The sequence below is a fragment of the Hippoglossus stenolepis genome, chromosome 23 (genome assembly GCF_022539355.2).
Source record: "Hippoglossus stenolepis isolate QCI-W04-F060 chromosome 23, HSTE1.2, whole genome shotgun sequence".
Taxonomy (NCBI): Eukaryota; Metazoa; Chordata; class Actinopteri; order Pleuronectiformes; family Pleuronectidae; genus Hippoglossus; species Hippoglossus stenolepis.
Window position 1 is genome coordinate 1,861,409 of NC_061505.1, and position 26,906 is coordinate 1,888,314.

General features: G+C 45.3%; 1 protein-coding gene across 1 annotated transcript; it reads right to left on the bottom strand.

Annotated features, from left to right (window-relative positions):
* Nucleotides 1-436: 436 nt before the first annotated feature.
* zgc:109889 (uncharacterized protein LOC553542 homolog) lies at nucleotides 437-25,544 on the bottom strand. Its single transcript, XM_035149280.2, is given in 13 exon segments — nucleotides 437-3,714; nucleotides 3,846-4,190; nucleotides 4,193-4,251; nucleotides 4,346-4,648; nucleotides 4,916-5,049; nucleotides 5,596-5,640; nucleotides 6,118-6,186; nucleotides 7,390-7,507; nucleotides 7,746-7,899; nucleotides 10,518-10,625; nucleotides 10,628-10,651; nucleotides 12,407-12,551; nucleotides 25,405-25,544. Coding segments are annotated over 12 exon segments (1,650 nt in total). The 5' UTR covers nucleotides 12,540-12,551; nucleotides 25,405-25,544; the 3' UTR covers nucleotides 437-3,556.
* Between the last annotated feature and the right edge of the window lie 1,362 nt (nucleotides 25,545-26,906).

Genomic DNA, 26,906 nt, shown 5'->3' on the forward strand with positions numbered 1-26,906 from the left:
TTTAACGCGGAGTCTGTGGAAACGACAGCTCGTGATGACGTCTGATTGGACACTGACATTACAGGTGAGTCCCAGAACTGGCGGGAAATAAACACCGCAGACAGGAAGTAAAGTAGCACCGGACGAACTTGTGCGGTCATTTCAAAATAAAAACAGGAAACAGACAATTAAAAGCAGAAAGTTCACAAGAAGGTAGAAATCATGACTGGAGGTAGAAACATGTTTTTTATACAACACTGTGACACCACGTTAAAAACAAGAAGATAATAAAAACAAACAACTAATTATACTTTATTTATATTGTATATTATGTCTCATGAACTAGGAGGTGGACACCAATATCACCAATATACAGTTTAAATGTCCACCAACATCATGTAAAGTAAGTGATGCATTAAAAACATTAGATATATCTGAAGAAACACAGGACAAACAGTTGAATTCACCATTTATTGTCTATAGTTACATGCATACTTGCTAACAGTTGCGTTTAATGTGCAATACACAGTTTTATTTTGCTTCGTCGTCTAGGTTATATTACTCCAAATGTATTTTTTTTTTTACTTTACAGGCTTTTCTTTACCAAAAGTCTATACAACATGATTCGTTTCTCACATTTTCAACACGATGACGTTTCTTCACAAGTAGCCATAGATACATAAGGTTTAGAGGGTTTGACATCTCTGCCTTTGGTGCCTCAGGTTTCTGTTATTTTTTTTTTTTTTGTTGAGAATATTAAATAAGGATTTGCTGCTTTTTGTCTCCCAGGTTTGGTAACTGTGGTTTTTTAAGTTTCTGAGAAATGGCAAGAACCAGAGTTTTGTCGGCGTGTTTCACAGTCACAGCTCTACATTCTAGGACACGGAAAGGCCATGAAGTGCTCTGATCCAAACACGCCGGCTTTATTTTTAGCACTGACTTCATCTATGGCTCTTGCATAACAAACAAAACCACGAGATAACACAGTCGTACCTGGATTGTTATTCCCCCAGATTTTGAGTCCGGCTCGGACCCATTTTTTCTGGCTGAAACTCATCCCAGGTCTCGAGCACATCCACATTTTAGCTGTTTGATATTTGCTCTTTTTTTTTTTTTTAATACAACAATCACGTCCAGAAATGCAGGTGTTGGCACAGTTTCCTTAAACAATCGAGCGAGAACCAACCGGGAGCTTATCGACACGTCCGCGCTGTAATTAATATTCTTCTCCAGCGTGCAGCTGCTGAGCGACACGTTCGTTTAACTACCGTGTGGTTTTATGTACAGAAAACTAAACATAATATGGTGAGAACAACAACTATGCACTAAAAATAGTTTCAGATATTTGATATATTCACCTGCTCTCTCTCGGGGTTTAGTTTAGTCATTTCGATGAGCTCAATTAGCCAATTAGCATTAATCTGCTAATTTCATGGTCAAGTAAATCTTTCTGTTTCTGTGTTCTCTAAATCCCATAATTAGTGCAAGATGGCGGCGTTCAAATCAGAAATATTTTTGCTTAATTCCTGGAGGTCACGTCGTGTCGATCATCTTTATATACAGTTTATATTATATATAACAGAATTCCTTCTTTTCATTTTTGATGTGGAATTTAGAAAATAGTGTGACTGTTTTTCTAGAAACTGTTTAAAGTGCATGTTTGGCTCAAGTCAACACGAATGGACAAATTAAAATAACATGAAACAGCATCTGTTCACATGTTTCATATTAAAAAGACAAATCCATGTCTCACTGTCGAATAGCACTACACTTCCCAGAATGCTTTGCCTTTAAGCTGTGGCACTATCTGCAAAATCGTCAGAAATCACTGAAGCTTGTGAAACCGAAACAAATGGAACATGTAAAAACAGAGTTAAACGCTGATTGATTCATGTGATTGTGGGATGTTTGCTTTGGCTCGAGATTAGATTCGTAAATCACCTGGAACCTGGAAAAGAAAAAGTTGGAATCGTCCTTCAACTCGCTCTCCGGCCTTCGACAGTAGAAAAAACCCTCAAATAAAAAGCAAAGTGAACAACTCACCGCAGCACGTTTCAAAAAATAAAAACCACATTATAAAAACACCACAGTCCAATCAGCTCATACTGAAAAGAGAGAAGAGAATATACTGATATTACTGTTGCAAAGTCTCTTATACGTATGCATTTATAGTCCGGGGCTGCGTTCACAAAGCCTCACATGAAAGAGCGGATGTGACCTTTGACCCCGGGTCGGGATGGCGAGCTTTTGCGAGTGTGGAAGCGTTTATATACGACCAATACCACAGCACACAGTCACTGGCTGAAATGTAAAACTACAAAAGACCAAAAAAATTAAAAAGTAGAATAAAAAATACAGCAAAGTAATGAAGCTCGCTCGCTCGCTCTATTGTTTCGATGCTATGATGTGAACGATGAGTAATCACTGAGCTCTCTGACGAGGCGGCTGCTGGTGGCGCTTGTTTCCCCCAAAACCAGCGTAGTCCTGGCGGGTGGCGTCTATCATCACAGTTTCTATTACACGACTGAACTTCACCAGGAGGAGTGAGGACGACACCGACTCTCTGGGAGTTTGGTTTTCTGATCGATTTTAAAACACGACGAGAACCAGAGACGACAAAAGGTTTTGATTTTAAAACAGTAAATCATTATGTTTGAGCATTTCTTTCATCTTCTTGAATAATAACTTTTTTTAAAGTGTGTAACCACTGTTCTGCATAATATCACTTTAGTTTTTAAAAATTTCTATGGATTCGTCAATGCTGATCTTAGCAAAACTCTTGATAAAGATTATACTTTAAAATATGAGGTTTAAAACAGTTGCTTTCTAGCAGATAGGAGAATTATCCAAAAAGCTTTAAATTGAATTTGTTATATTGTTAAACCTGGAAATATTCTCATTTTCATTTCTTTCATGTTTTGCAGATTTTAACCAAACTCCCACAGGTCAGGTGTCGTCTCTTAACGAGCGTGCACACGTTTTATAAACTGGCGCAGCCCTGCGGAGCGGAGTCGTCCGCCAATAAAACTTTTTTCCCTGATTATCAAACGACTTGTCTCATAAATTCTTTTCTCAACATTTGGCAGATAAGTGATTGCACTATAATTATTCTTGTGCTGTACCATGTGTTTTGTAAACTCTTTCCTCGCCCTCGGACTCACCGGGGCCCGGCTTCACTTTCAGAGCCTCTAATATTGCTAATAATTATAAATTTTAATATGTATCGAGGGAGTTTGCTTTTCACAGCTGAGAGTTGGTGGTTAAGAATGAGTGGACGGGGGCGTGGGGGGGGTAGTTGAAATGTAAGTGTGTGATTATTGTGCCGTACACTCCGGGTGGTGTCGTCAGGGGCAACCAGGCGAGCTGAAGCAACCGACCTGTTGCTGTTGAAGTGTTTCCTGTTCACAGAGGCTGGAGAATGTGTGTGAATGTTTGTACGATTGAATTTCATTCATCTTTTTACTGTTTATGATTAACGAACCCCTTCACCACCACCTCAGTGTCTCCCCCTTCAGGCTCCCCCTCGTCATCACCACCACCCACCGAGCTCCCGTCTCCAGCTCACTTCCTTTGACCTTTAGTCGGACCACTCGTTCTCGTCGGCATCGGAGTCGTCGTCGGACTCGCTGTACTCCACCGCGATACGGCGTGACAGGATGGTGGCCACGTCGTTGCCCACGGGTTCTCGCTTCGCCTCCTGCTCCCTCTGCTCCTGCACCTTCCTCAGCTGGATACCTGGAGCGGAGGGAGGGAGGGAGGACGAGCAGATGAAATATGAATTGATTTATTTATTCGATGCAAAGAAAACAAATAAAAGTAGCAAAAAACCTCCCGTGAGACTTAGATAGATCTTCACACACACTTACCTCTACGTATGGCCGCCAGCAGGTCGGAGCGGGCATCGCTCATCGGGACCATCCCCGGCAGGGCTGACTTCCTCGCCTGTGCCGCCGCATCCAAGGCGCACTGGCCCACAGGGGACGGGTGGGTCTGGTGGAAGATGAGGGCTCCTGGCGGCGGAGGCGGTGGGGCGGCGGGGGGTGCGCCTGAAGGAGGGTGGGAGGGAGATGGCACGTAGTTGGCCGGGGGAGGAGGAGGGGATGGGGAGTAAGGGCGGGAGAGGGTGGCAGAGGTCGGGGGGACGGCGGAGGCGGCAGCGGCGCAGGGCGGGGCCGTGGTGGAGTCGAAGGCCGTCTGGGCAGAGGGGATGGTGGGGGTGGCGGGGGAGGGGCAGGTGGGATGTAGTACTCTGGGATGGTGGAGGGCTGAGCACTGCAGGGGGCGAGAGAGAGGGGGACAAAATGAATTCTACATGTGCATGTCTACACGTCTTATTAACAATCAGAGGTTGGATTCGCACACGTACCCTTGTGCAGCTCGGTACTCCTTAACCGACTGCTGCCGCGGCCCGTTAACCGTCGGATCTCCGCCAGCCTGGACGGCGTGTCCAGAGGGGGTCCTGCCCAAGGAGGCGACGTGCCTCCCCGCCGCTGCGGCACCTGCGGCCCCCGGGGGCTGGGTGGCCGGCCTGAGGCCCCGATCCAGTGACTGAGTCTGGGCCGCGGCGCTGAGGTGGTCCCTGGCGTGGTGGTCGATGGGGTGGGCGGCGCTGGGGGCCTGGGTGGAGGGGTGGTTGGGGCTCGCTGGGTACGAGTCAGACGCCATTGATCTGTTGGAGGGAGGGTGAGTTGTTGAAAGTACGTGACAGAGTTTATTCTTACATTTTCTTATTCAGGTTTGAATCTGCAAATCACAGTCAAATTCATAATGTTAATTTATTCATGTGCTCCAACTTGCCTTCTCCAGAAGAGGGCAGCATAGAGCTGCAGCAGCAGAACGTGCACACGAACAGTGTGTGTGTGTGTGTGTGTGTGTGTGTGTGTGTGTGTGTGTGTGTGTGTGTGTGTGTGTGTGTGTGTGTGTGTGTGTACAGTACCTGCTATCGGGGGACAGGGAGCCTTCGGACGACATGCCGTGGTACGGGGAGGGCGTGAGCCTCGCGTCGGGTCTGAACTCTTTGTCGTAGGCCAGGACGTTCCACTCCTGACGCCGGTTACGAGCCTTACGCACCTTCAAAGAAACAGCAAGTCACCGAAATGTTTTCACCCACAAATCATGTCTGTGACCTGAAGAATATCTTTGATTGAGACGTTCATCTGGTAAATGAGTTTCTATAATGTGACAGTATCTCATGTACCTGCTCAGGTACAGAGCGGCAGCGGCACAGCTCCATCTCTCGAACATCAGAGACAGTTTTAATAGAGTGTCTCCTACTGTCTCCTCTTAGGTAAATGGCTTCAATACATTTTTACTGAAGGAGCTTTCAGAGTGATTCAGGATCCTCAAGGTTCTCCTCCAGTTTTAGTCATTCACGTTCCAGAAGAAATTCCCTCAAGGCCGACTTGAGATATCATGTTCAAGAGGTCAAATACACGCTGACCACCTAAATTGAATTAGTTAGAGTCTAAGTGAACATTTGTGCCAGATTTGAAAGGACTCTCTCTCTCTCGAGACGTTCTTGAGGCATCGTGTTCACAATGAGACAGATGCTCTGCTTTCGACATCGCCCGCGAGCAGGGTAATAATAAAGATATCTGTGTGTGAACGGTTACGGACCTTCTTGACCTCTCGACCCGGGTCCTCCACCTGCTTCTGCTGCTCCTGGAACAGAAAGAGACAAACCCAGATCAGACGAGTGGAGAGATAAACTCATCGATTACTGATTCCTGTGGTGCAGCGGGAAATGAAAAGCAGGACCCCGTCACCAGCGCCTTCACCAATGGGGTAAAAGTCCCACACGCACACTAGTCTACTCACCACCCAACCACTACCACGTAACAACGACTAACGCTACACAATGGACGACAAGGGAGGAAGCGAGAACCAACAAAGCAAACACAGAGGGTGAGGCGGCAAGCTAACGCAACACACGGACACAAACAGAGGGAGTGTGTGTATCTGTGTGTTTTATTGTGTATCAAACAGAACCAGTGACTTGTGACGTGTTTGTGTGTTTGGCTCTGTGTAAGTCTGTGTCTTACCTGCGTCCTGGTGAGTGAGTGATGTGTGTTAGTGGGGTGTGCGGGGGAGTAAAGTGAAGGGCGATATGGGGCAGGTTAGGGGTCGGGGTTGTCTTACAGAGATGGACAGGGGGCTCCTGGGTGGGGCCTGTCTGGAGTGGGGCCTGTCGGGGTGGGCCGGACAGCCCTATGGAAACATGGGAGAAAAACAAGCTGGAGCATTAGACTGAGCAGAGGAGGAGGAGGAGGAGGAGGAGGAGGAGGAGGAGGAGGAGGAGGAAGAGGAGGGTGTGTGGAGGCCAGGTAACACTATAGATAAATCAGAGAAAGGTAGAAGAAAGACAAAAGGTAGAGACAGAGGGTTCGATCTCTATTTTTCAAGAGGGAAAACTACTCTTTTTGTTTTGAAGGGGTTTTATTCTGTTGTTTCCAGGTTGAAGGAGGAGGACACAGAATATGAGCAGCGTTCAATCGAACAGAAACACTGACGAAGTGCAGCGAACACACACAGCAGCAGCTGTTCAGGGGGGGTGTAATAATGAGAGCCAATGGAGACAAGTGGTATTTGTGTGTGACTTTGAATCAAAGTGGACACTTCACTCTCTATGCTGGATAGGTTTGGACGATTTCTCATCTGGAATTACGATCTCCCACAGCTGCTTACTGGTAAAACGTCCACGGAGGACCAACTTCCACGATGTTAGCAACAAAGACGACCATGTTGTGGGTTGTGGGACACGCCCACTTTCAAGTTTATGTTGTTCAAAGTTAATTAAACTAACAGGATGTTAAAGCTGGACGTTGGATACACGCACAGAACCAGAGGGAGACTTCTGTCCGTGCTCTGTATTCATAAAGGTTCATTCATCTGTGCAAGTCTTCTGAGAGTTTACAGATATGCACAAACAGACTAAATGGGGCAGTACCACCTGAAACTTTGGAGGGGGGGGGGCAAAGTAGCCAATACTTCAAGTGAGACGACCACAAGACGTAAGAGGAGACCGAAGCAGCTAAATGGAATTCAGCCTTCGATGACGAGACTGTAACGTAAAAACCTGGGATTTTATATAAGAGGCAACATCTAATGTTTGACATAAAAACTCTTAACAATTGTATTCCCCCCTCTTCTCTGTGGATAGTGAACCTGCCCAGCTGCTGCTGCATCAATAACCAACTACAACAACGAAGCAAAGCTAAATGAGAACAGTTATAGGAATGCGAAAAATTAAATAACGGCAGAAAAAAAACTAGGTAGGAAAGGAAAAACAGATTAGCAAAGTAAAGCAGAAAACACACAGCAAGTGACACAGACACAAACTTGTAATCTTACACATACTTCACATATTTGCTGTGTATTTAATAGAACAAACACACGCGCACACAACCGCACCTTCTGTCGTCGCTTCTCCTTGCGTTTGTCCTCCGTGGCCTGCAGCATCTTCTCTTTCCACAGGTTGAAGAAGTAGGAGGGGTCAGTGTAGAACTTCAGCGCGTCCTTCTTGTCATCTCTACGTAGAGGGACGGAAAAGACAGATTTGATTTGTGAGGTCACCATGACCTTGACCTTTGACCTTTTGATCGCCCGAATCTAATCAATGAATCTGTGAGTGCAACTGAACATTTGTGCCACATTTGAAAGACGATACGTGGAGGAGGCTCATCAGAACTCTGACCACTGACCCATATGGACTGAACCACTGACCTATAAGGGCTGAACCACTGACCTATATGGACTGAACCACTGACCTGTATGGGCTGAGGATGTTCAGCGGTGGAGGTTTGTCACAGCGATGGTAGATCTCCACCACAGGGTTGGGGACCGAGGTCCTCGACACCACCTGCTGGTCCTGGATGGTGCTGCTCTTGAAGGCCTTCCTCATGTTGATGTCCTGCAGAGAAACTGGAGGCAGAAGAGGAGGAGGAGCTAAATTAATTTATGATGTTCACTATTTATCGCTTCATTCTCTGAACAACAGGAGGACGAAGAGACGCGTCGTCCATCTCTATCTATGACTTCAGCGTTTGGGCTTCACACCCCGAGCAGGACGTCAGAGGAACATGGCCGCTGTGTTCACAGGGTTAATGAGGGTGAAGGTAGATGTGAATAAATGTGTTTTATTTTTCGATGAAGTCAAACCAGAAACGAATCCACAGAGAAGAGGAAAGAGCCCGTTGGTGTTTTATTGATTCTCTGAATAGTCAGAAGAGAGAGATTGTAAAAATCTAACGGGACGAGGAGCAACGACAGGAGATAAGTGGGATGGTGCAAGCCCGTTTATGGAATATAAAATAAAGACAGCTTAAATACTGTATTCACACAGACACAACCACACAGACACACACACACACACACAAACACACACGCTGAGTAGGTGATAATAGGACAGCAGGGACAGATTAGTCTTAGAGCTTGTTGCATCAGCTTCACACACACACACACACACACACACACACACACACACACACACACACACACACACACACACACACACACACACACAGCAGCGTGTAGGACTGTGTGACAATGTGATGTGCACACATGTGACAGTGGCAGAACAGAAAGAGAGTGAGAGACGGAAAAAATACGACACGTATGTGTGTCAATCCCTTAACCCCAGAAGAGATTTAACACAACTGCAATACTATCCAGGATCTACCAGATGGCTAAACACACACACACACAAACACACACACACACAGACACACACACATCAGCTCAATGTATAACAAGGTTAAACCATGTCAGTGTGACATATGTTCTGAGGAGTGATTTATTGACCGCTTCTTTTATACAGTATGTGTTCATGTGTGTGTGTGTGTGTGTGTGTGTGTCTGTGTGTAGATTGTGTAGCCGGAGCACACTGCTGTCTGCTTGATCATTCCTTCCTAAACTTCCCTCCCTGCAGCCAAATAATCCACAAAACTAGCAGCTAATGCAACTTTCATTCAGACACAACTTCAAAGAAACCTCTCTCTCACACACACACACACACACACACACACACACACACACACACACACACACACACACACACACACACACACACACACACACACACACACACACACACACACACACACACACACACACACACACACACACACACACACACACACACACACTAGCTCCTCGTTCTCCGTCTCTAATCGTATTTACTCTCGGATTCCAACATTCCTCTTCCTCTCTGCACAAACAAATATGTTGATTACTGCTAATGACCAGATTAATGTAAGAAATTGTCTAATTACATGGTTTTCACCGACCTGACAACATCAGTGTAAGTGTGTTTTAATCGCGTGTGGAAGGACGTGCAGTAAAACATCCTGTTTCTTTAAACCCAAGTAAGATGAAGAATATTAAATAAATGAACAGGTCCGATGTCGCTCTGCCTCTGCGTTGATGTTTTCCCACGAACTGAGCGTGAAAATGTGATTTTCACGAACCAGCAGCATGAGAAGTGAGGAACTGAACAGTCTCGCTTTCTGTTCAGGGTTTAATCTCTAGAACCGACGAGGGAAGAGCTCACTGGTGAAAGTCTGTCAAGTGTTAAACCGAGTTATGAAGAAAACGCCAATTACCTCCGACGAGGAAGTTATGTTTTCACCCCTGTTTCTTTCTTTGTTTGTGAACATGATTACACAAAAGCTACAAAAGATTACTGTCCCTAAATCCGGTGGAATGATGGGACATGAGCTAAGAAAGAAGCCATTACATTTCGGCGTGGATTCATTGTGTCTGAAAGCAGCTTTATTGTCTCTAATGACTTGATTTCTTCCCTGTGTTACTGTATCTGTAGTTTTTAAAGGATTGACGGGTATAATCCAGCTCTTATTTTGAAATGTACCCTTCATGTGAGGACAATAACGCAGTTAAAATGATGACAGATGAGCGAGTGAATGTGTGTGGTAGGAAATGAAGAACAGACGAATGGCTGGTGCGTAGGCGGAGGAGGAGGAGGAGGAGGAGGAGGCATGGAGATGGACAGAGGAGGAGGAGATGAAAGGAGAGCACGAGGGGGAGGAAGAGTGGGAGAGGAAGAGAGGAGGCGGAGGAAGAGGAGGATGAGACAAAAGGACTGCTGATCGTTTGCTTTTCACCCCCGTCAGTGCTGCTGCTGCCGCTCGAGCTGGTCTGCAGAATGACGAGGCAGTATCAGCGAGGAGAGAGGGAAAGAGGGAGGACGAGAGGACGAGAGGGTTCCAGGAAAAAGAGTGTGAGAAAGGAGATAATGAGAGAGAGGCGAGAGAGAAAGAGAGAGAAAGTGTGAGAGAGTTTGATAGACACAGAGAAGAGAGGGAAAGGATTAAAGGATGAAGAGAATTCAGAAAAATAAAAAGCGAGGGAACTAAAACGACAAGTCCCCATGAAGTGACTGTATCAACAGATGTAGGTCCCCACGACATGAGCAATACTCTTTACTCCACTGTGTGTGAGAACCTCGACCAACCAGGACGAGGCAGATTCAAATATTAATGATGATGAGGGTGATGATGATGATGATGAAGAGTGAAACCCACCTTCCTCCACGGTGGAGTCGAGCTGGGTGACTTTCACAGCCAGCTGGTCGACTCGCTCCTGGAGGCTGCTCATCCTCAGGTAGAAGCTGTTGGCCTCATTAAACAGTTCCCGAAGATGTCCTCTGCATGGCGACCTGGAGACACACACAGACACACACACACACACACACACACACACACACACACACACACACACACACACACACACACACACACACACACACACACACACACACACACGGTTAGGTCTGATACTGGGACCCATTCACCATTTTCTTCTTTCATCCTGAAAGTTAGCAGGGAGGATTCACACTTCCTCGTTCGCGCTGCGCTTCACATCTCAGCGTTTAACATCCACAGAGAGGAGAATCAGCAGGGGGCGCCGTTCTGAGGAAGCAGCAGGAGGAGTTGTTTCCACAGAGAAACTGCAGGTGAGTGAACGGCTTCAACTGAAATATCTTTATTTTAATTCTACAGACATGAATCATTGATGGAAATAGCTTCATTACATGAGCCTGGCACATACATATCTGTATCTGTCTGCCAATATGTAAGCTTTTATGTTTTTCAGAATAAACAATGCAGAAAGATGTGCAATCATTTTTATATTTTAGGTCAAAACTTATTTGTATTTATAGTTATTTCATCTAGTTCTTCAGTTATCTGGTCAGATTGTGAGGAAACTCCTTAAATCATGTTCAACAGGCCAACAACATGATTTATGAGGTCACCGTGACCTTGAGCCTTTGACCTTTTACCACCCAAATCAAATCAGTTGATTCTACTAGTCCAACAGATGTAATGACATTTCCTGAGACGTGTTCTGTAAGGTCGCGGTGACCTTGACCTTTGAAAGTCGGACAGAAAACCGAAAAACGCCTCCGGCTGCTGGCTGTCACCGCCGCAGAGGCATAATAAAAAAGGTTAAAAAAAATGGATGAATTGAAAGATAATTCACAGAGATGAAGGTCAGTCGATGCTGCTCCTCCTCCTCCTCCTCTTTCTGTCTCAGCAGGACGAGCTACCCCCTGCCGTGCACCTGTAGGACCCAATACTCTAAAATCTCCTTTCTGAGTATGTGACGGAGACAGATTTATTTATGATTTATTTACCAAAATGCAGAAATGCCTTGAATAACGCTGCCAACTCCAAAACCACATTAAGAACGCACACATGTAGACGGGACACCTGCCTCAGCGTCTCTCCTCCAGCCCCCCCCCCCCACGACAGATGGAGCAGAGGCACAGCGCTCACACATTTGCACCGAGCTGTCGCCGAATTGAAATTTAGCCTCTGATAGTTAATCAAATGTAAAAAGCTGCATTCCCACTGAATGATCAGTTTCCTGGCACACGGGCCGATCTCCCCTCTCGTGTTTCTACACACACACACACAAAGGAAAAGGAAACCGCGACATCAGCGGTGAACATTCACAGATATGAAGCAGCTAAAGGAGTTGAAGGGGAAATTGAAGGATCTGCACCTGGACCCTGCTCACTGCAGAATGCTGACTCACCAGGCTGCAGCTCGATTAGAAGAATTAAACACAGCGAGCACTTTGGCAGCGTCTCTACTCGTGTGTTATTGTATCTGTAACATTTAACCTTAACCGGCGGCTTCACTCAACTCAACCCGGCGAACTGCAGAGATCGAATCAGCTTGTGCAGACGAGGCTTCGCTCGCATGTTGAGCAACTTGTCGACAAGAACATCGCTCTGAATTCATTTGTAGTTTTGGGTGTGATGACAGATGGAGATTCAGAGGCTGTCAGTCATGTTGATTAGTTACATGTCTGCAGGTCGAGTCCTCAGACCCACCGTCAGAGAGTCGAGAACAAAAAACGTCCCTTTACAAATGAGGTGGTGAGCAAACATCTGTGCTGAACTCACTCAGACTGCCCAGCTGTTTGATGATGGCTGCCAGGGTGCTGTTGGTGACGCACTCCAGCTCGCTGGTCACCCCATCTGGCAGCGCCCCCCGGCACAGGTGCCTGGGCTCGATGTTCCTCTTCACCAACGGCATGCTGGTCTACGGCTGAGAGAAAAAACGACAGAAGGGGAAAAACACGTTGATGATTTATGGTGAGAATCAACCGACCCTGAAGCCGCGTGTCTGAGTTCTGCTGTGCACCCTCTGACACGTGTGAACATGCTGTGTCTCGTTATTCAAATTCCCTGCGGAAAATAAGTACATTAGCTACACCCCAGCGACACAGATCGGAAAGTAAGCTGTGGTTAGTTGGTTAGTTGGGCTCAGTCCTGATGGAGATGACGGTGTCATGTCCGCCGTGGGGCGCAGTCGCTCATCACGCTGCCTAATGTCAACGTGGCTGAAAGGAGCCAAGAGCCAAATGAGCCGGAAAGAGGTTTTTAAATGGTGCTAACGAGCCGCGACTGTCGAGAGACCACGAGGGACAGAGAGAGAGAGAGAGAGAGAGAGAGAGAGAGAGAGAGGGAGAGGAGGGAGAAGAGAGAGAGAGAGAGAGAGAGAGAGAGAAGAGAGAGTGAGAGTGAGAGAGAGAGAAGCAGAAGAGGAGAGGATGAGAGATGCTTTTATAAAATAAACTCACTAAAAAGTTGTGTAAAAAGCTGATAAACACTACTGACAAAGGTGAAGGATCAATGGCCAATTAGGAAACCAGTGGTTTAACCCAAGATGGACGACATGGCAGCTCCCAAAAACTGAAGCCAAATCACGTTGATCGCCCCCCCCCCCTTACAGCAAGACGGCAAAGAAAAGGATTAGCGAGAGAATAAAAGAGTGAGAGAAAAAAGAAAGGGAGCAGCGGAAGTTGTACGAAAGTGAGCGAGCGTTCAGCGAACACGTGAGAGGAAACTGCTCCGCTCCGTTTGGACTCTCTATGTGGGACAAGCTCGTTATTTTGGGCCATGATTGTGTGTGTAAGTGTGTGAGTGTGGTTCAGAATTAGAGTGTGTGCGACTTCCTGGTGTTGCACGTGAAAAAAGAGTGCACGAGTGTGAGTGTGGGCGGAGTGTTCCCAGGTCAGTGCTTCTGGAAACACTCCCACGTTTTTAATATAATCACTGGCACAATAATTATTTACTTGATGAAAAAGAATGCGATGCGCTCGTCCTCTTTACGTCGCTCTCTCACGCTCTCTCCTGCTCCTCCTCCCTCTAATGGCTTCAGACATTCAATTACACAAACCACCTCAGATTGTGCCGGTTTGTTTTTTCGGAGTGTCATCGAGCTTCCTTGATTGTGCGTCCACTTGTGAGTGTGTGTGTCGCCCCCCCCCCCTCCTCCAGCTGTAAATAATCTAACACCGCGGCTGTTTAATAAAACATACACACCCCTCCTCATCCTCCATTACCGCGGCAATGTACTTGCTCTTCATCTCTTATTCGTCTTCGCCGTCTGAGCCTTCCCCACCTCCTCTCCCCGGTTTCATTAATAAATCAGAACGGGTGAATATCTTCTCCTCCAACTCCCCAGTGTCCATCACAGAGGAGGTATTCCCCGTCTCCTCGCCGATCTGAGAGTGTGTGTTTATGTCGGAGAGTGTGTAGAGAACAGGGCGAGTGTGTGTGTGTGAGGGATGCTGCTGAGATGCTGATGACACTTGTGATGTAGGTTTACACGCATGAAAGGATGTGGATCCACACACACACACACACACACACACACAGACACACACAGACACACACACACACAGGTCAGCTGCAGGGCAAAGTGGCCTCGGCCTGGTGAACTACATGCTTCTACAGACAAAGACAATAAAGACAAAAGGAGGTCAAATGGAATGTCCCAAAAATTGTGCTGGAAAGATTGCGATGTGATTGTTTTTAGGGGGAAGATCTGTCACTGTAATAAAAGGTTCGTGCAGCAACATCACTGGGATCAGTTGATTTCATATGAAGAAGGTGATCGAGCACAAAGGAGCAGAGACGGATTTCTGGGAACGTCAACGGTAAAAACATTTGAATAATTCGAGCTCTTGATTTAATGATACGTTCTCTCAGATGAATAATTTGTGCTCGCGATTTGGCATAACTTATCAACTTCACGTCGTTTGTCTTGTCTCGCGTGTACACCTCACACCCCCACTCCGCACCTCTATGGTTTCATCTTGAACTCGGACGGAGACACGGGGGATGTTCAACAAAAAATGTGCGTTATCTTTGAGATCACTTTGTATTTTACAGGATAAGAAACATAAAAAAATGTTAATAAATTACCGGCCAGTTAAATCTATTGGACCCATAAGTGCCAACAGCAACATTCCAGACATTAAAAGTAGAACCTGACCCTGAAGAAGATGCATTTCAGGGCCTGTTTGAGTCGTGCGACGCTATTCGAGGCATCTTTGAGGACACAGAGGGAAGGAGAGAAGATTAACAAGACGACGAGAAGGTGGGGGGGGGGAGGAGGAGGGGTTGCAAAAAGTGTGCCGCCGGAGCCCTGGGAACGTCGCCATGGCAACGCGCTGAGGAATCCGCTCTGCTGCTCAAGAGTGGAACTCGGCGCGACTCCGAAAATAGTATGAAAGAGACGGAAAGCAGAGGAGAGGGGGGACAGACAGTAAAGACAAAAGGAGGGAGAGAGAATGGACAAACACTGTGAGAACTTCAAGTAGAGACTTTAAATTCAGAGCAGGTCTCCACAGGATTTATCTCCAGAGTCCGACACCTGCGACTACACGACACTGGATGTTGTTTGACAGTTTGGGAAGTCGACCTCTGACGGGACGCTTCAGATTCAAAGACTCATGACCGAGATGAAACGGTGTGAGGACGCATGAGTTCCTCCGTCAGAGAGCGTCAGCCGCTCCATCGGAACATAAAGAGGGCGAAGAGGTTTTACACGTTAGCTCGCATCAGGCTGTAGCTACATTCCTGCAGAGGTTTCTGCCGAGTCATCGCTTCACTTCTTTGCAGAACCTCTACGTCACATGGTGCAACGACCAGATTCTGTACTTTGACAAATTCAGAGGGTTGTAGTTCCTGAGAGTTTATTCCAATTTCGAGTACTCGCTGTTTAAATATGTGTATATTTATAATAATTTGGTCAAATGCTGTACAGTAATAATGTAGAAGGTGTTTCGATCCCTGAAGGATCTGGATCATTGACTAACATGCTCGTCCGTGACACCATCCAAAGTTCATCTTTTGTTTCGACACACACTTCTCTGTATTTACATTATCTCCGTGCACAGCTCTGATGGCTGTGGGTATAATTACAGATGTAATCAGATAAGACGTGATCCCTCTGATCCGAAGCCTCCGTCTCTGAGGAGGAGCTGAGATCATCGGCTGCTGCACCCGAACGTCTCCACAGGGTTCACGCCGGGAGAAGAACTCTGGGTTTAAACTCGAGTCTAAATGCACCGAACTACTTTGAACTATATTGTTTCATTTCTGGGGGGAATATAATTATAAATAAGTGAATAACTTCTGACATGTTCACATGAATAGCTTCATATAGAGGAGGATGGTATAAATTACTGCCCTAAACCAAACTAATCATTCCTGCAGGCGGTCAGCTAATGCTATTACGCTCCGTCTGCTCGGCCAGACTTAACACACGCACACACACACACACACACACACACACACACACACACACACACACACACACACACACACACACACACACACACACACACACCTCCCACTGAGCCTCGGTCTGCTCTGAGGGAGGTTAGCCACCCCCCCTCCAGCCTCTCACACTCGTCTCCGTTCTCCTGCTCCATAGGAGGCTCTTTGTATAATCACAGCTAATTATCGTTCTACAGTAACTAATGGAAATGACAAGCCCTGGTTCTTTATGGAGATATAATTAGATATTACGATGCACCGGGGACCGACTTACATTCTCACTCATGCAACAGCTCGCTGGTGCTGCACTGTTTTCACAAAGGAGTGTGAAAGCTAATGCTTCCTGCAAGAATATATATATCTATAGATGTTCTTTAAAGGGCAATGTGCAGCTTGTGGGAGATGTGCTGCACTTTAGCTTCTTGTTTTAAGATTTAACGCTTTCACACTTATGTTCCGATATTGATTCCAGCCCCAAACTTCTTTGTGTTAGTGTCTCTAAAACTTCCGGAGTAGTGAGGACGTCGGACGCATCAGTAGCAGAGATGATGCATTTTCAAATGAAAACGTAGTGGTGTGTACGTAGCCTGTGAAATACACATACACCCCCCCCTCCCCTCGTCCAGGCACCATGTTGAGTTAATAACAACCACTTTGAAATCTGTGTGTTATAGCAGCTCGTAAAGGTGGAACTGGTGGAACTGGTGGAACTGGTGGAACTGGTGGAACTGGTGGGACTGACAGTCGGTGAGCACGCAGCTCTGACAACAGGAGGCTAAACCAACACAGACGCACAGAGCTGATGTTTTATTCAGAGTCAGAATTACCCCGGCTCCGCTCTGCGGGCTCGGGGAAGCTCTCCGCTTGGTCGTGAGCCAGTCGTCGGCTCACAGAGGCGTCAGCGAGCGAGCAGCAGAACAAAGCGGCAACCGGAAAAATAAAAATCATAAAGACAAACGTCGGGGACGAGCGCTCGGCTGCGTGAAAAACCTGAATCCTGGACAAAACAGGCGTGTTTGTGTTCGATGTTGAAGAACCAGACTGTGGGTGATCATTTGAATTTCAGCTGCAGTGATTCCAGCTTCGTTTTAACCCCCCACCCCCCAAAACACAGCCTCCCTCCTCCGTCTGGCCTCCTTTCTCCCTCCATCCTAAACTCTCCCTCCTCCTCCTCCTCACTCCTGCCTCTCTCTCTCTTTGATGTCTGTATTTGTTGATGCTCTTGGGTGAGGAGCCATTGTACAAAATGATCATAATTACAATGGCCCCCCCTCCACACACACCCTTCTCGCTAATCCTCCCCAAAAAACAAATTATGCAAAGCAGAGTGAGAGCGGAGACGATGCAGAGATTTCTACGCTTCCTCTCTCCAGCTTTTTCTTTCTCCTTCTTCTTCTTCTCCAAGAAACTGCAGCAGCCGCTTGTTGAGCCGTCCGTCACTGAACGTGAGGCAAGAGGAGCCGATATAAATATATAAATAACATTACAAATATAAATATGACTCCCTGATGTTGGTTTGGCATCAGCTCTGTCAGCCTCTGGTTTACTTATTCGTTTTTATAGCTATTATAGATTTTTATTCGTTATTAGTTAAAGCTCCTCGGATATTTAGCTCCGGCCTCGTTCAAGTGAGATTAATGTCTCATGTCTCAGGGAGGAGGTGCGAGACGCGTGGGCTCGTAAAACCAAGAGAGTGGAGATTCTCTTCCCTTGTCTCAGCTCATTAAATGCAGATTCACACTTTATATAACTGACACTTTATCTTTATGTACATGTTAAACGTTACGGTTCAGCAGTTACACAGGAACTCCTCTAGGTGGTGAGTTCAAGGACGACACGGAATCTGGAAATCTGTCGTTGGATGCAGAAGATTTCAAGTGTATTTTTGTTTATTATTTTTAATCAGCAAACATAGTGTTACGAAGAAGTTGGTCTATGAGGATTGGATCCTCCAGTCGGGTGAAAGACCCCGCAGAAGAAACCTGGAAGGTAGACTGACGAGGTTCCTTAAAGAGTTTGTTTAGAGCACAACCACAGGAGAGGACATAATACTGAGTTGTATTTGCATTGTTGAAACAAGACTCCAAAAGCGCGCTATACAGAGAACTTCTTTAAGGCACTATGATTCATGTTCAGATAAAGGCAGGATATTTGAATGTGTTAAAAAAATAAAAAATAAAAAAAAAGAGATGAAATTGAGAAATTACCAAAGACCAAGTAAGTAAAAGGAAATTACTATTGGTAATATTATATAGGGGGTATTACATTATTTTGAAGATGTTTATATTACTGAGTTTCCTATTTGCTCCTTACGATAGCGTTTTGGAGATTGATTGAAGACTTAAGGTAACTGATTCTTAATAAAAAAAATTTAAAGATTTGGATAATGGAACTGATCTGAGTAATCCTAATATGAACGTCATGCGAAGGAACTATGGTGACAGAGCACTAAGTGTGATACAAGTGTGGATGAAAGAATGTGGGTTTCCAACTGGGGGGAGTTTTAGTATAAGGCAGCTAAAGCAGCTGAGACTGAAGCTGGGTAAAATCTTACATTTCAGGCAGATAGGAAGGTATGTGGAATGTGGTTAGAATAATTGCATCAAAGGGACAGAAAACAAACACTGACAGGGACAGATAACTCCTCACAAGTGTCTCAGTGTCTCAAAATGCAGGTTTCCGACCTCGACTCTTCCCCGCCGAGAAGACGACAACCAGAACAACACCAAGCTCCACCAGAAGCGAATGTTCCGCAGGCAGGAGCCCAGGCTCCACAACCTCTTCCACCTGATAAAGTTCCAGACCCGCAACTCTCTTCACCTCACACGACAAGCGGGCAATATGGACTGGGACAGGATCCAGCCCAAATCGCGACGGTTGAAGTGACCTGATGTTGCTAGCCTGTTAAAACGTACAGGCATCAAGTGGGATCGGAAGAACTTAATAAAAACACATGCCGTTGATGCGAAGAAGTTAATTAAAGATGAAGAAAAGAAGAAGAAAAGAGAGACTGATCTGCATAAAGCCTCAGTGACAATGTTCAGAGGTACATCGCGGACGCAAAAGAAGAGGATTTCAAGGAAGAAGGGGAGACGGCAAATGGAATGATGATTGGGACATTTGTTTTCACTGTGGAGAGAAGGGACATTGGGCAAAAAATTGCCGAAGACACAGCAACTGTACAAAGCTGATTGAACCGAGGCGGGGATGGAGGAGAGGGAGGAACCAGCAACTTTGAACAGAGAACGAGACAATGAGGAACACCTCGCACATCTAGAGGGTGAATGCACCACACGGACACAAACAATTATTACAGAAGTAAAAGATTATTTAGAGAAGTAAAGACAAACTACTGATAGGAACACATGGTAAATATCAATGAGATGTATATGCTAATATGCCAACGCACACACTCACAGTGCTAGGGAATGAGATTATATTCCTTTTAGATTCAGGAGCAACACATTCAGTCATCAAGAGTGATATGTTTGACACACATCCTAAAATGAGCGAATGATTTGTTAGATCTGTGTTGGATTCAGGAAACACCGTGGTTGAAAAATTCACGACTCCCTTAATATGAGGTGATAATATAATATAATATAATATAATATGAGGCATCACTGAAAAATCCAAGTGTTCATTTTTGCTATCCTCATGTTGTACCAATTAATTTGATGGGAAGAGATGTAATGTGTCTTTTGGAGTCGTAGTGATCCGAACGGCTGATCTGGATCCACCACAGATTTACACGTGCATTAAGTATAATGCTGCTTCACTGTTATATGCGTATGAATGGAAGCTCTGTTCATCTGTCGTCACATCAATCAACACTGATCTAGTGGATGAGGCCCATTCAGCCACACTAAGAACAGACATCCAGAAGATTCACACTGCACTGCACACAAACACAAAGGGAGAGATGCATGTTTGGAAAAAAAGATGGTTTAGAGAAAGTTGTGAAGAAAGTTGTGTGAAAGAGAATTTGACGCTAAGTTGCATGTTCTGGAATGAACATAGATGTGCTGTTTCTGTAATTTTACTCAAGCCAGAAAATAAGTCACCCTCTCAGTTCCTTCACAGATGTTCAGAGGATGTTTTCCTTTTTTGACGTTCCTGGTTCACACTCACGTGTCTTGCTGTCAAAACACAAAAATGATGAATGGCAAGACTTGGGACCGTGGATAAATAAATGTGTCAATGCAGAACCAGTCTGAACTGGTTCTGAGAGACAGCCTTAGTCCTCCTATATAAGATGCTTGTATTTGACTGTCCTCCATCTTCACTCTGAGATCCTTGTGACTCTCTGTGTTGATCCTTTCTGCAGAAAGCCCCTATTAAAATACACGTGGATAACTTTGGTGGTTTCCAGCCTCTTGTATTTCCAGATTTTCATCACAACAGTTTCTGACACTAGTTGATTTTCATGCTTCGTGAGTGAGAACAGAAACCAGTGGAAAATATGTACATTTTTACTTTTTAAAATATCAATAGAAGTTTCTGTGTTTGTTTCTTGCGTCACTTGGAACGACAAACTTCTCCCGAAGGTAAAACCAATAAAAATAGATGTGATCCAGATGAAATACTCAATGTGGGTTTTCCTTTAAAAAGCAGCTGCACCCTGAAGCCTCGTTTCTACCGAGGACATTTAAAGGGTCAAATCTAAATATACGAAACATCTGCATGAAAAACAGCAGCGACTGTGGAAAGCAAGTCACGCTCGTTTCTGTTCCACGCTCCTTTATTCTCTGCTAATGTGGTTGGTAAACAGGTCAGCCACGGAATGAGGGCCACGTTTCTGAACTGCATTCATGTGTGTGTGTGTGTGTGTGTGTGTGTGTGTGTGTGTGTGTGTGTGTGTGTTGTGAGAACGCTCCCTGTGCCCCTCTGCGACCCCGTCCCTCACAATTAAATCTGTCGGCCTCAGCGCGATTGCAACAAGTCATCCGGCAGAAGCATGTGACCTGACAAACACACACGAGCGCACACACACACAGAGACAAACTGGGTGGACTGGTGCGGGGCCAGTGGGCAGCGGGGCCCGGGCGCCGAGGCCCCGTCACGTTAGCGCTGGGATGTGACGTGTCACCGTGTCCCAGATTCTCTGCTCCCACTTCAAACTGGGGAAGAGGAACTGAGGCTAAATCCACAGTAACACAAGGTTTCTGCAGGTTTCAGGTTAAAGAGTTTTTAAAACCAACATGAACGAAACCAGTGTGAAGTACGACAGAGATGAAGGAACATCAGGATCCCAGAATAACTAAAACCTCCCAAAGTGAAGATAAGGTGAAGTGGCCGAGGAGATTCCTTGTAGTTTTATTCCAGTGTGTTAACATCTGTATCACACACACACACACTCACACACACACACTCACACACTAAAGCCTGTGGCCAGAGATCGTCGCACAATCGATAGCTTTGTCGATAAAACCACCAGCAACACACGAACACCGCCCATAGCAACCATCGCCGTGGCGAAGCAGCCCAATCGATCACCATGGGAATGAACGAGCCTGGAAATCGCTGAGTAGGACCGAGGTTCTGGGGCGTGGCGTGAAAATGTGAGAGTAGTGGATGAGGGGGGGGGGGAATTTATCGTGTAGATTGAATCTCACACAGAGACACACACACACACACACACCTGCAGATTGAGGTACACAACCGACAGTTAAAGCAGCAAAGTCAGAGGTGAAAAAAACGTAAACGAAACAAAGTTCCTTAGAAAATACGTATTTCCTGAGAAACAATAAAACAGTTTCTGCAGTTTTCTGAAGCTTCGGATTCTGAGGTTCCTTTTTAACAAATGGCCTCAAGCAGAGAAGTCAGAGGCAGAGAAATGGAAGATGGAAGCATGTCACCTGTGTAATGTTATGAATTGTAATGAAGTGAACACGAAGTTAATCAATATTGAAAACTGTCGTTAGCTGCAGCTCCACATGGAACAAAGAGAAACCTGATTTAACTGGAGTTCAACAGATTTGTCTTCAGACTTTTGTAAGTGCTCGGGAAGTTGGGAACAGAATTACTTTCCAATCTGCAACTATGACAAACATTAATTTGTCCTAAACTTAAAAGCTCACCTTTAAATTGACTATAGACACATTTTTGAGGTCAGACAAACGGTTTACGTCAGCCAGTGATGCTGAGTCGGGGAAAACGCAGAGAAAGGACAGAAGAACAAAGAAAAGCTCAAAGGTCGATGAAGCAAAAGCTCAAACACGAGTCGACCTTCAACAGACGGAGAGAACTGATCCTGAATCAGCTCCTTACACAGACATGTCTCAGTTTATCTGTGAAGTATTACCATCGATGTGCATCCTGCAAACAGCTGTGACTCTTTCCCACTTGGTCCAAAACAATCACACATGTCGTCCAGACCGAGGTTTCCACCACAGACACAGACACAGACGGTGGAAACACAGAATTAAAAGTTCCTTGTAGGAGCTTTAAATAGAAAAATCGGTTTAATCTACAAGTTGCTTTCACCTCGTTCATCTCAGAGGAGCTGGATGTTTTCAGTTTCTATACTTAGCAGCTCTAACTACATTAAACACAGCATCTGTCAAAGGGAGCAGAGTGAACCAGAGTGTGTGGAGGCCTCACGACAGACGGATCCCATTCAGACCAGGAGCAGCCCCGCAGCTCGTCTCTAAGTGGTCCCATCATTGTGAGTGAGGAGTCCCGGGCCGTGTCCTCAGAGACAACTCACAGCGTCGGCCACAACCAGACGCACAGAACACGTGTTTGAAAGAAAAGAAATCTGTTTGAATAATACGATCAAATCCCACTTCCTTCCACCTGGAAACCTTTAGGAACATCACATCTGGTTCAGAGAGGAGGTCCAGTAACGGAGCGAGCTCCCCCGGGGGGGGGGTTAGGCAAACGTCCATGGGAAAGAAGAAACGTGCATCTGGAAAACGTATAATGTGTCGAGAGGCTGGACGGACGCCTCCTGAGTTTGAAAGCTCGACGCTGAGCTCTGGAATCCCGATCATCCTCCTCCGTGTTTGGAGCAGGAAACAGACCAGCACCGTTACATCTCCATGGCAACGACTCGGCGAGCGGCCGGCACACAGACGTACAGGGAATCTTCCATCATCAGATCACACAGCCGATGCTTTTACTCCTTTAGTCATTAAACTAAAAGCCTGAGTCGGACGTTGGGCCGAGCTTCGGTTTCAGTCTGTGCTCAGGAGGGAAGGAGAAGAACGGAGACAGATGTAAAACAAATGTTTGAGTCCAGCTCCGGAACAGGAAGTCGTCGTCCTGTTGGATTTGACTCAACGACAAACGGAAACTAGTCAGACATTAGAAAGACGGAGGTTTGAGTCCCGTACAAACACCTGAAGTACAGTTGAACAATGTGTTCACACACATGGAAAATGCATCGTCACCGGTGAATCCCTGCTGAGTTGTGAGTTACGGTCGAGACATCAACAGAGAAGAGAAGAAGAAGAAATACGAAAACCAACCAGGAAGTCTTTGATAAAACATAAATCACGCGTCGGGAAAAAAACTAGACAAATGCACTTTGTGGCCTCAACAGAGAAGAAGCTGCACAACATCACAATCCTCTGTCTTTACTTCAATCCCTCAAGAACAAAGTGTGTGTGTGTGTGTCTGTGTGTAGTTATGAGCGTGTGTTGTTTTCCTATTTGAGTGTTTATGTCATTTCCTTCCTCGAATATTCGCTTATGTAAGGAATCAGTTCAAGCTCCACTGAGCACCGTCAGTTATGAATACAACTCCATACCGGGCACACGCACACGCACACACACACACACACAGACACACACACAAACACACAGCAGACTTATTATTCAATCTCTGTTCAGCAGGCTGGAGTCTGGACTTCTGACTGAGCAGTTGATATTTTCACAGTTTAACACGTTGACGTCATTTCACACTTTACACGTTTGTGTTGTATTAAAAGGTTTCGTCCGTTAAAATGTGAGAAAACACTTGATCATCGATAAAAAAAAAAAACACACATCTTCAGACGCCTCCGTTCATCCGACTAACGGACAAACATCCAAAGAAGTTCATGTAAAATGCTACAAACCTAAACTGAAAAGTCAATTATCAGATATATTTCTTATCAATTTACTGCCGATCGACTTTCGTGTCAGCAGACGTGGCAACTTGTGACATCGAAAACACACTGGATCCTACATTTCCCATCATGCACCTTGGTATAACCTCTTTTCTGGTTCATGCATCAGATAATTTTTCAAACTCCACATAAAAGCGACACACACGTGCACATCTGGGAGATGAAATCAGGGAATGTTGAATCTTATTTGATGAATTGAAATCGTGCCTCCAGCAGGAGTTTGGACAGAGAAGCAACAAGAGGCTCGATTAGAACATTAAGAATAAATATAAATTATTAGATTTCCTATGCATTCGGGGACAAATGTAAACATGTACTATGAATCAGAATCCATGCAGAATATCAGAAATACACCTGCAGGCTCCTTGCATGATATTATATATGAGCAGGTTCCAGGCCTGTAATTCAGTTATATAGTATTTCTAAGGAGAACTTGTTTTGTCAAAAGAGGCATTTTGAGATAAATGTAAATATAAAACATGAATCAAAACTATAGAGGAGATTAACATTACACTGTAGAGACACCTGTTGGCTGCGTATGTGATATATATATGCAGATGTTCTCAGTCATATCTACATTTAAAGACGCCTCTCACATCTGCCAGAGCACAGGATGATGTCATATCTGCAGATTGAAGTTTCATTCTGCAGTTTGAGAAACTCACATGAATCAGGACATATCTTATATTAATGTTCATGTATTTATACTGTCTCTGCATCTGGGAATACATGTCAATATATACACTCCAAAAAATATAGCTATAGAGCGGATGATGTCACTGCTCTGCTCCACACACGCACACGCACACACACGCACACACACACACACACACACCTGATCACTGCCAAATACTGAGACACGTTCATATAGCAGGAGGGGGGGTAGAGAGAGAGAGAGAGAGAGACAGAAGGAGAGAGAGAAATAGAAAGATAGAAAGATAGATAGATAGAGGGGGGGGGGACGGTCACGATGAGAGAGAGAGAGAGAGAGAGAGAGGAGGAGGAGAAGAGAGAAAATGATGAAGGGTCGAATCCCGCAGACGAATTAGACTCTAATCAACACGCACGCGGATCAGCTGCCCATCAGTGCGCTGTGTTTCGTTGCGTGCGCGACGCAGTAACAATAACAAACGCGCCCTCCCTCCCCGTGCACGAGCAGACATGTGTGTCACACGCAGAACAGATTAAAATCCCGGTCACACGCACCTGTGCTCACCTCCTTCTTCTTCTTCTTCTGCTCCTTTATTCTGCTCCTCTCGTCTGCTCCTCTGCTCCGAGCGTCAGGGCAGCTCCTCCATGGTCGAGGAGGAGGAGGAGGATGGAGGGATGGAGAGAGGAGGAGGAAGAGGAGGAGGAGGAGGAAGAGTGGAAGCCTTTGAAGTGAGGAGACGTGGGCCCTGGTCGCAGCGCAGCGCGTGCACTGGATCAACGTCGTTTCCAAGGCAGCGTCCTCAGAGCGCGCGAGCTTATAGACACCGAGTGTGACTTCCGGTCAGCGTTTCAACATAAAGGTCTGAAACGTCTCAATGTGTCACTCAAACACAACATGGACCTGAAATAAGAAAAAGATAAAGACAGTTTTTCATTTCATGAGCTTTAACGAGTTATTATAATTAACAAATTCATTGCTTCTGATTTTACGTTTATTTTTTGTGGCAACTGTTGTGTCCATTTTGCATAAAGAAAGAAAATCCTCATATAGTTTGTGACATCAGAAAATTACCATTATACGATTTACATACGTATATTAATGTGGAAGATGCAGCGTGAATTCTATTTTCTACTTTTCTTTTCATATTTAAAACATGTTTTGTCTCGTTCAGATCAGTTATTACTCTTTAAAATTAATTTCTCACTTTCCTCTTGTGATTGTTTTGTACGTGTGTTGCTAAGCGACTGCACAAATCAGTCATACAGCTAACGCTAACATACAACATGCTAATATACTCTAATATACTCTAATATACTCCAATATGCTCCAATATGCTAAACAGCAACACTCACATATTCATATAATAAAATAAAACCATTGTGCAGTAGTTGTTCAGACTGGTTTTATTTTGAAAGCACACACGTCTGTATTTCCGGTGCCGTCTCTCACTAACTCGACACAGATCAGACAAACGGAGCTGCAGCAGAGAGGCGGAACCGCGCATGCGCGTCCGAAACCCTCCGGATTCTAACGGTGACGGTCGAGGCCACCACCCACCGCACCGGGCAGAGGGTCCGAGCGCCCCCCGGTGGAGGAAGAGGAGAGCTGCACACCTGATTGAGCCGTGATTCATCCAGTGTGTGTGATTATATAAAGTAAACAGGGATTGAACATAGATAAAATAACAGGTAACGACAGAATCTATAGATTTTGTGGCTAAAGACACGTCTGATTTGAGATATAGGGAACGTGAACTTCAGGATGTATTAAAAAGTTAATGTCGAGAATCGTAACACAAACATATCTTAATTATTATTATTGATAAAGAGAATTCATGCCGTATGTAAATATATAAAATGATAATAAAAATCTGCATGAAACAGTCAGAACATGTTGAACTGAATCAAACTGAAATCTAAGAAGGAATAAATCAGAAATCTGTAATAAAAAATGAGTAGAAAGACTCGTGTGGTTTGGTTGTAGAAACTCAGGCTATAGACACGTAGAGTTATGTTTATATAAAACATATAGTTAAGAGCATTAGTGGCTTCACTACAAATGAGGAA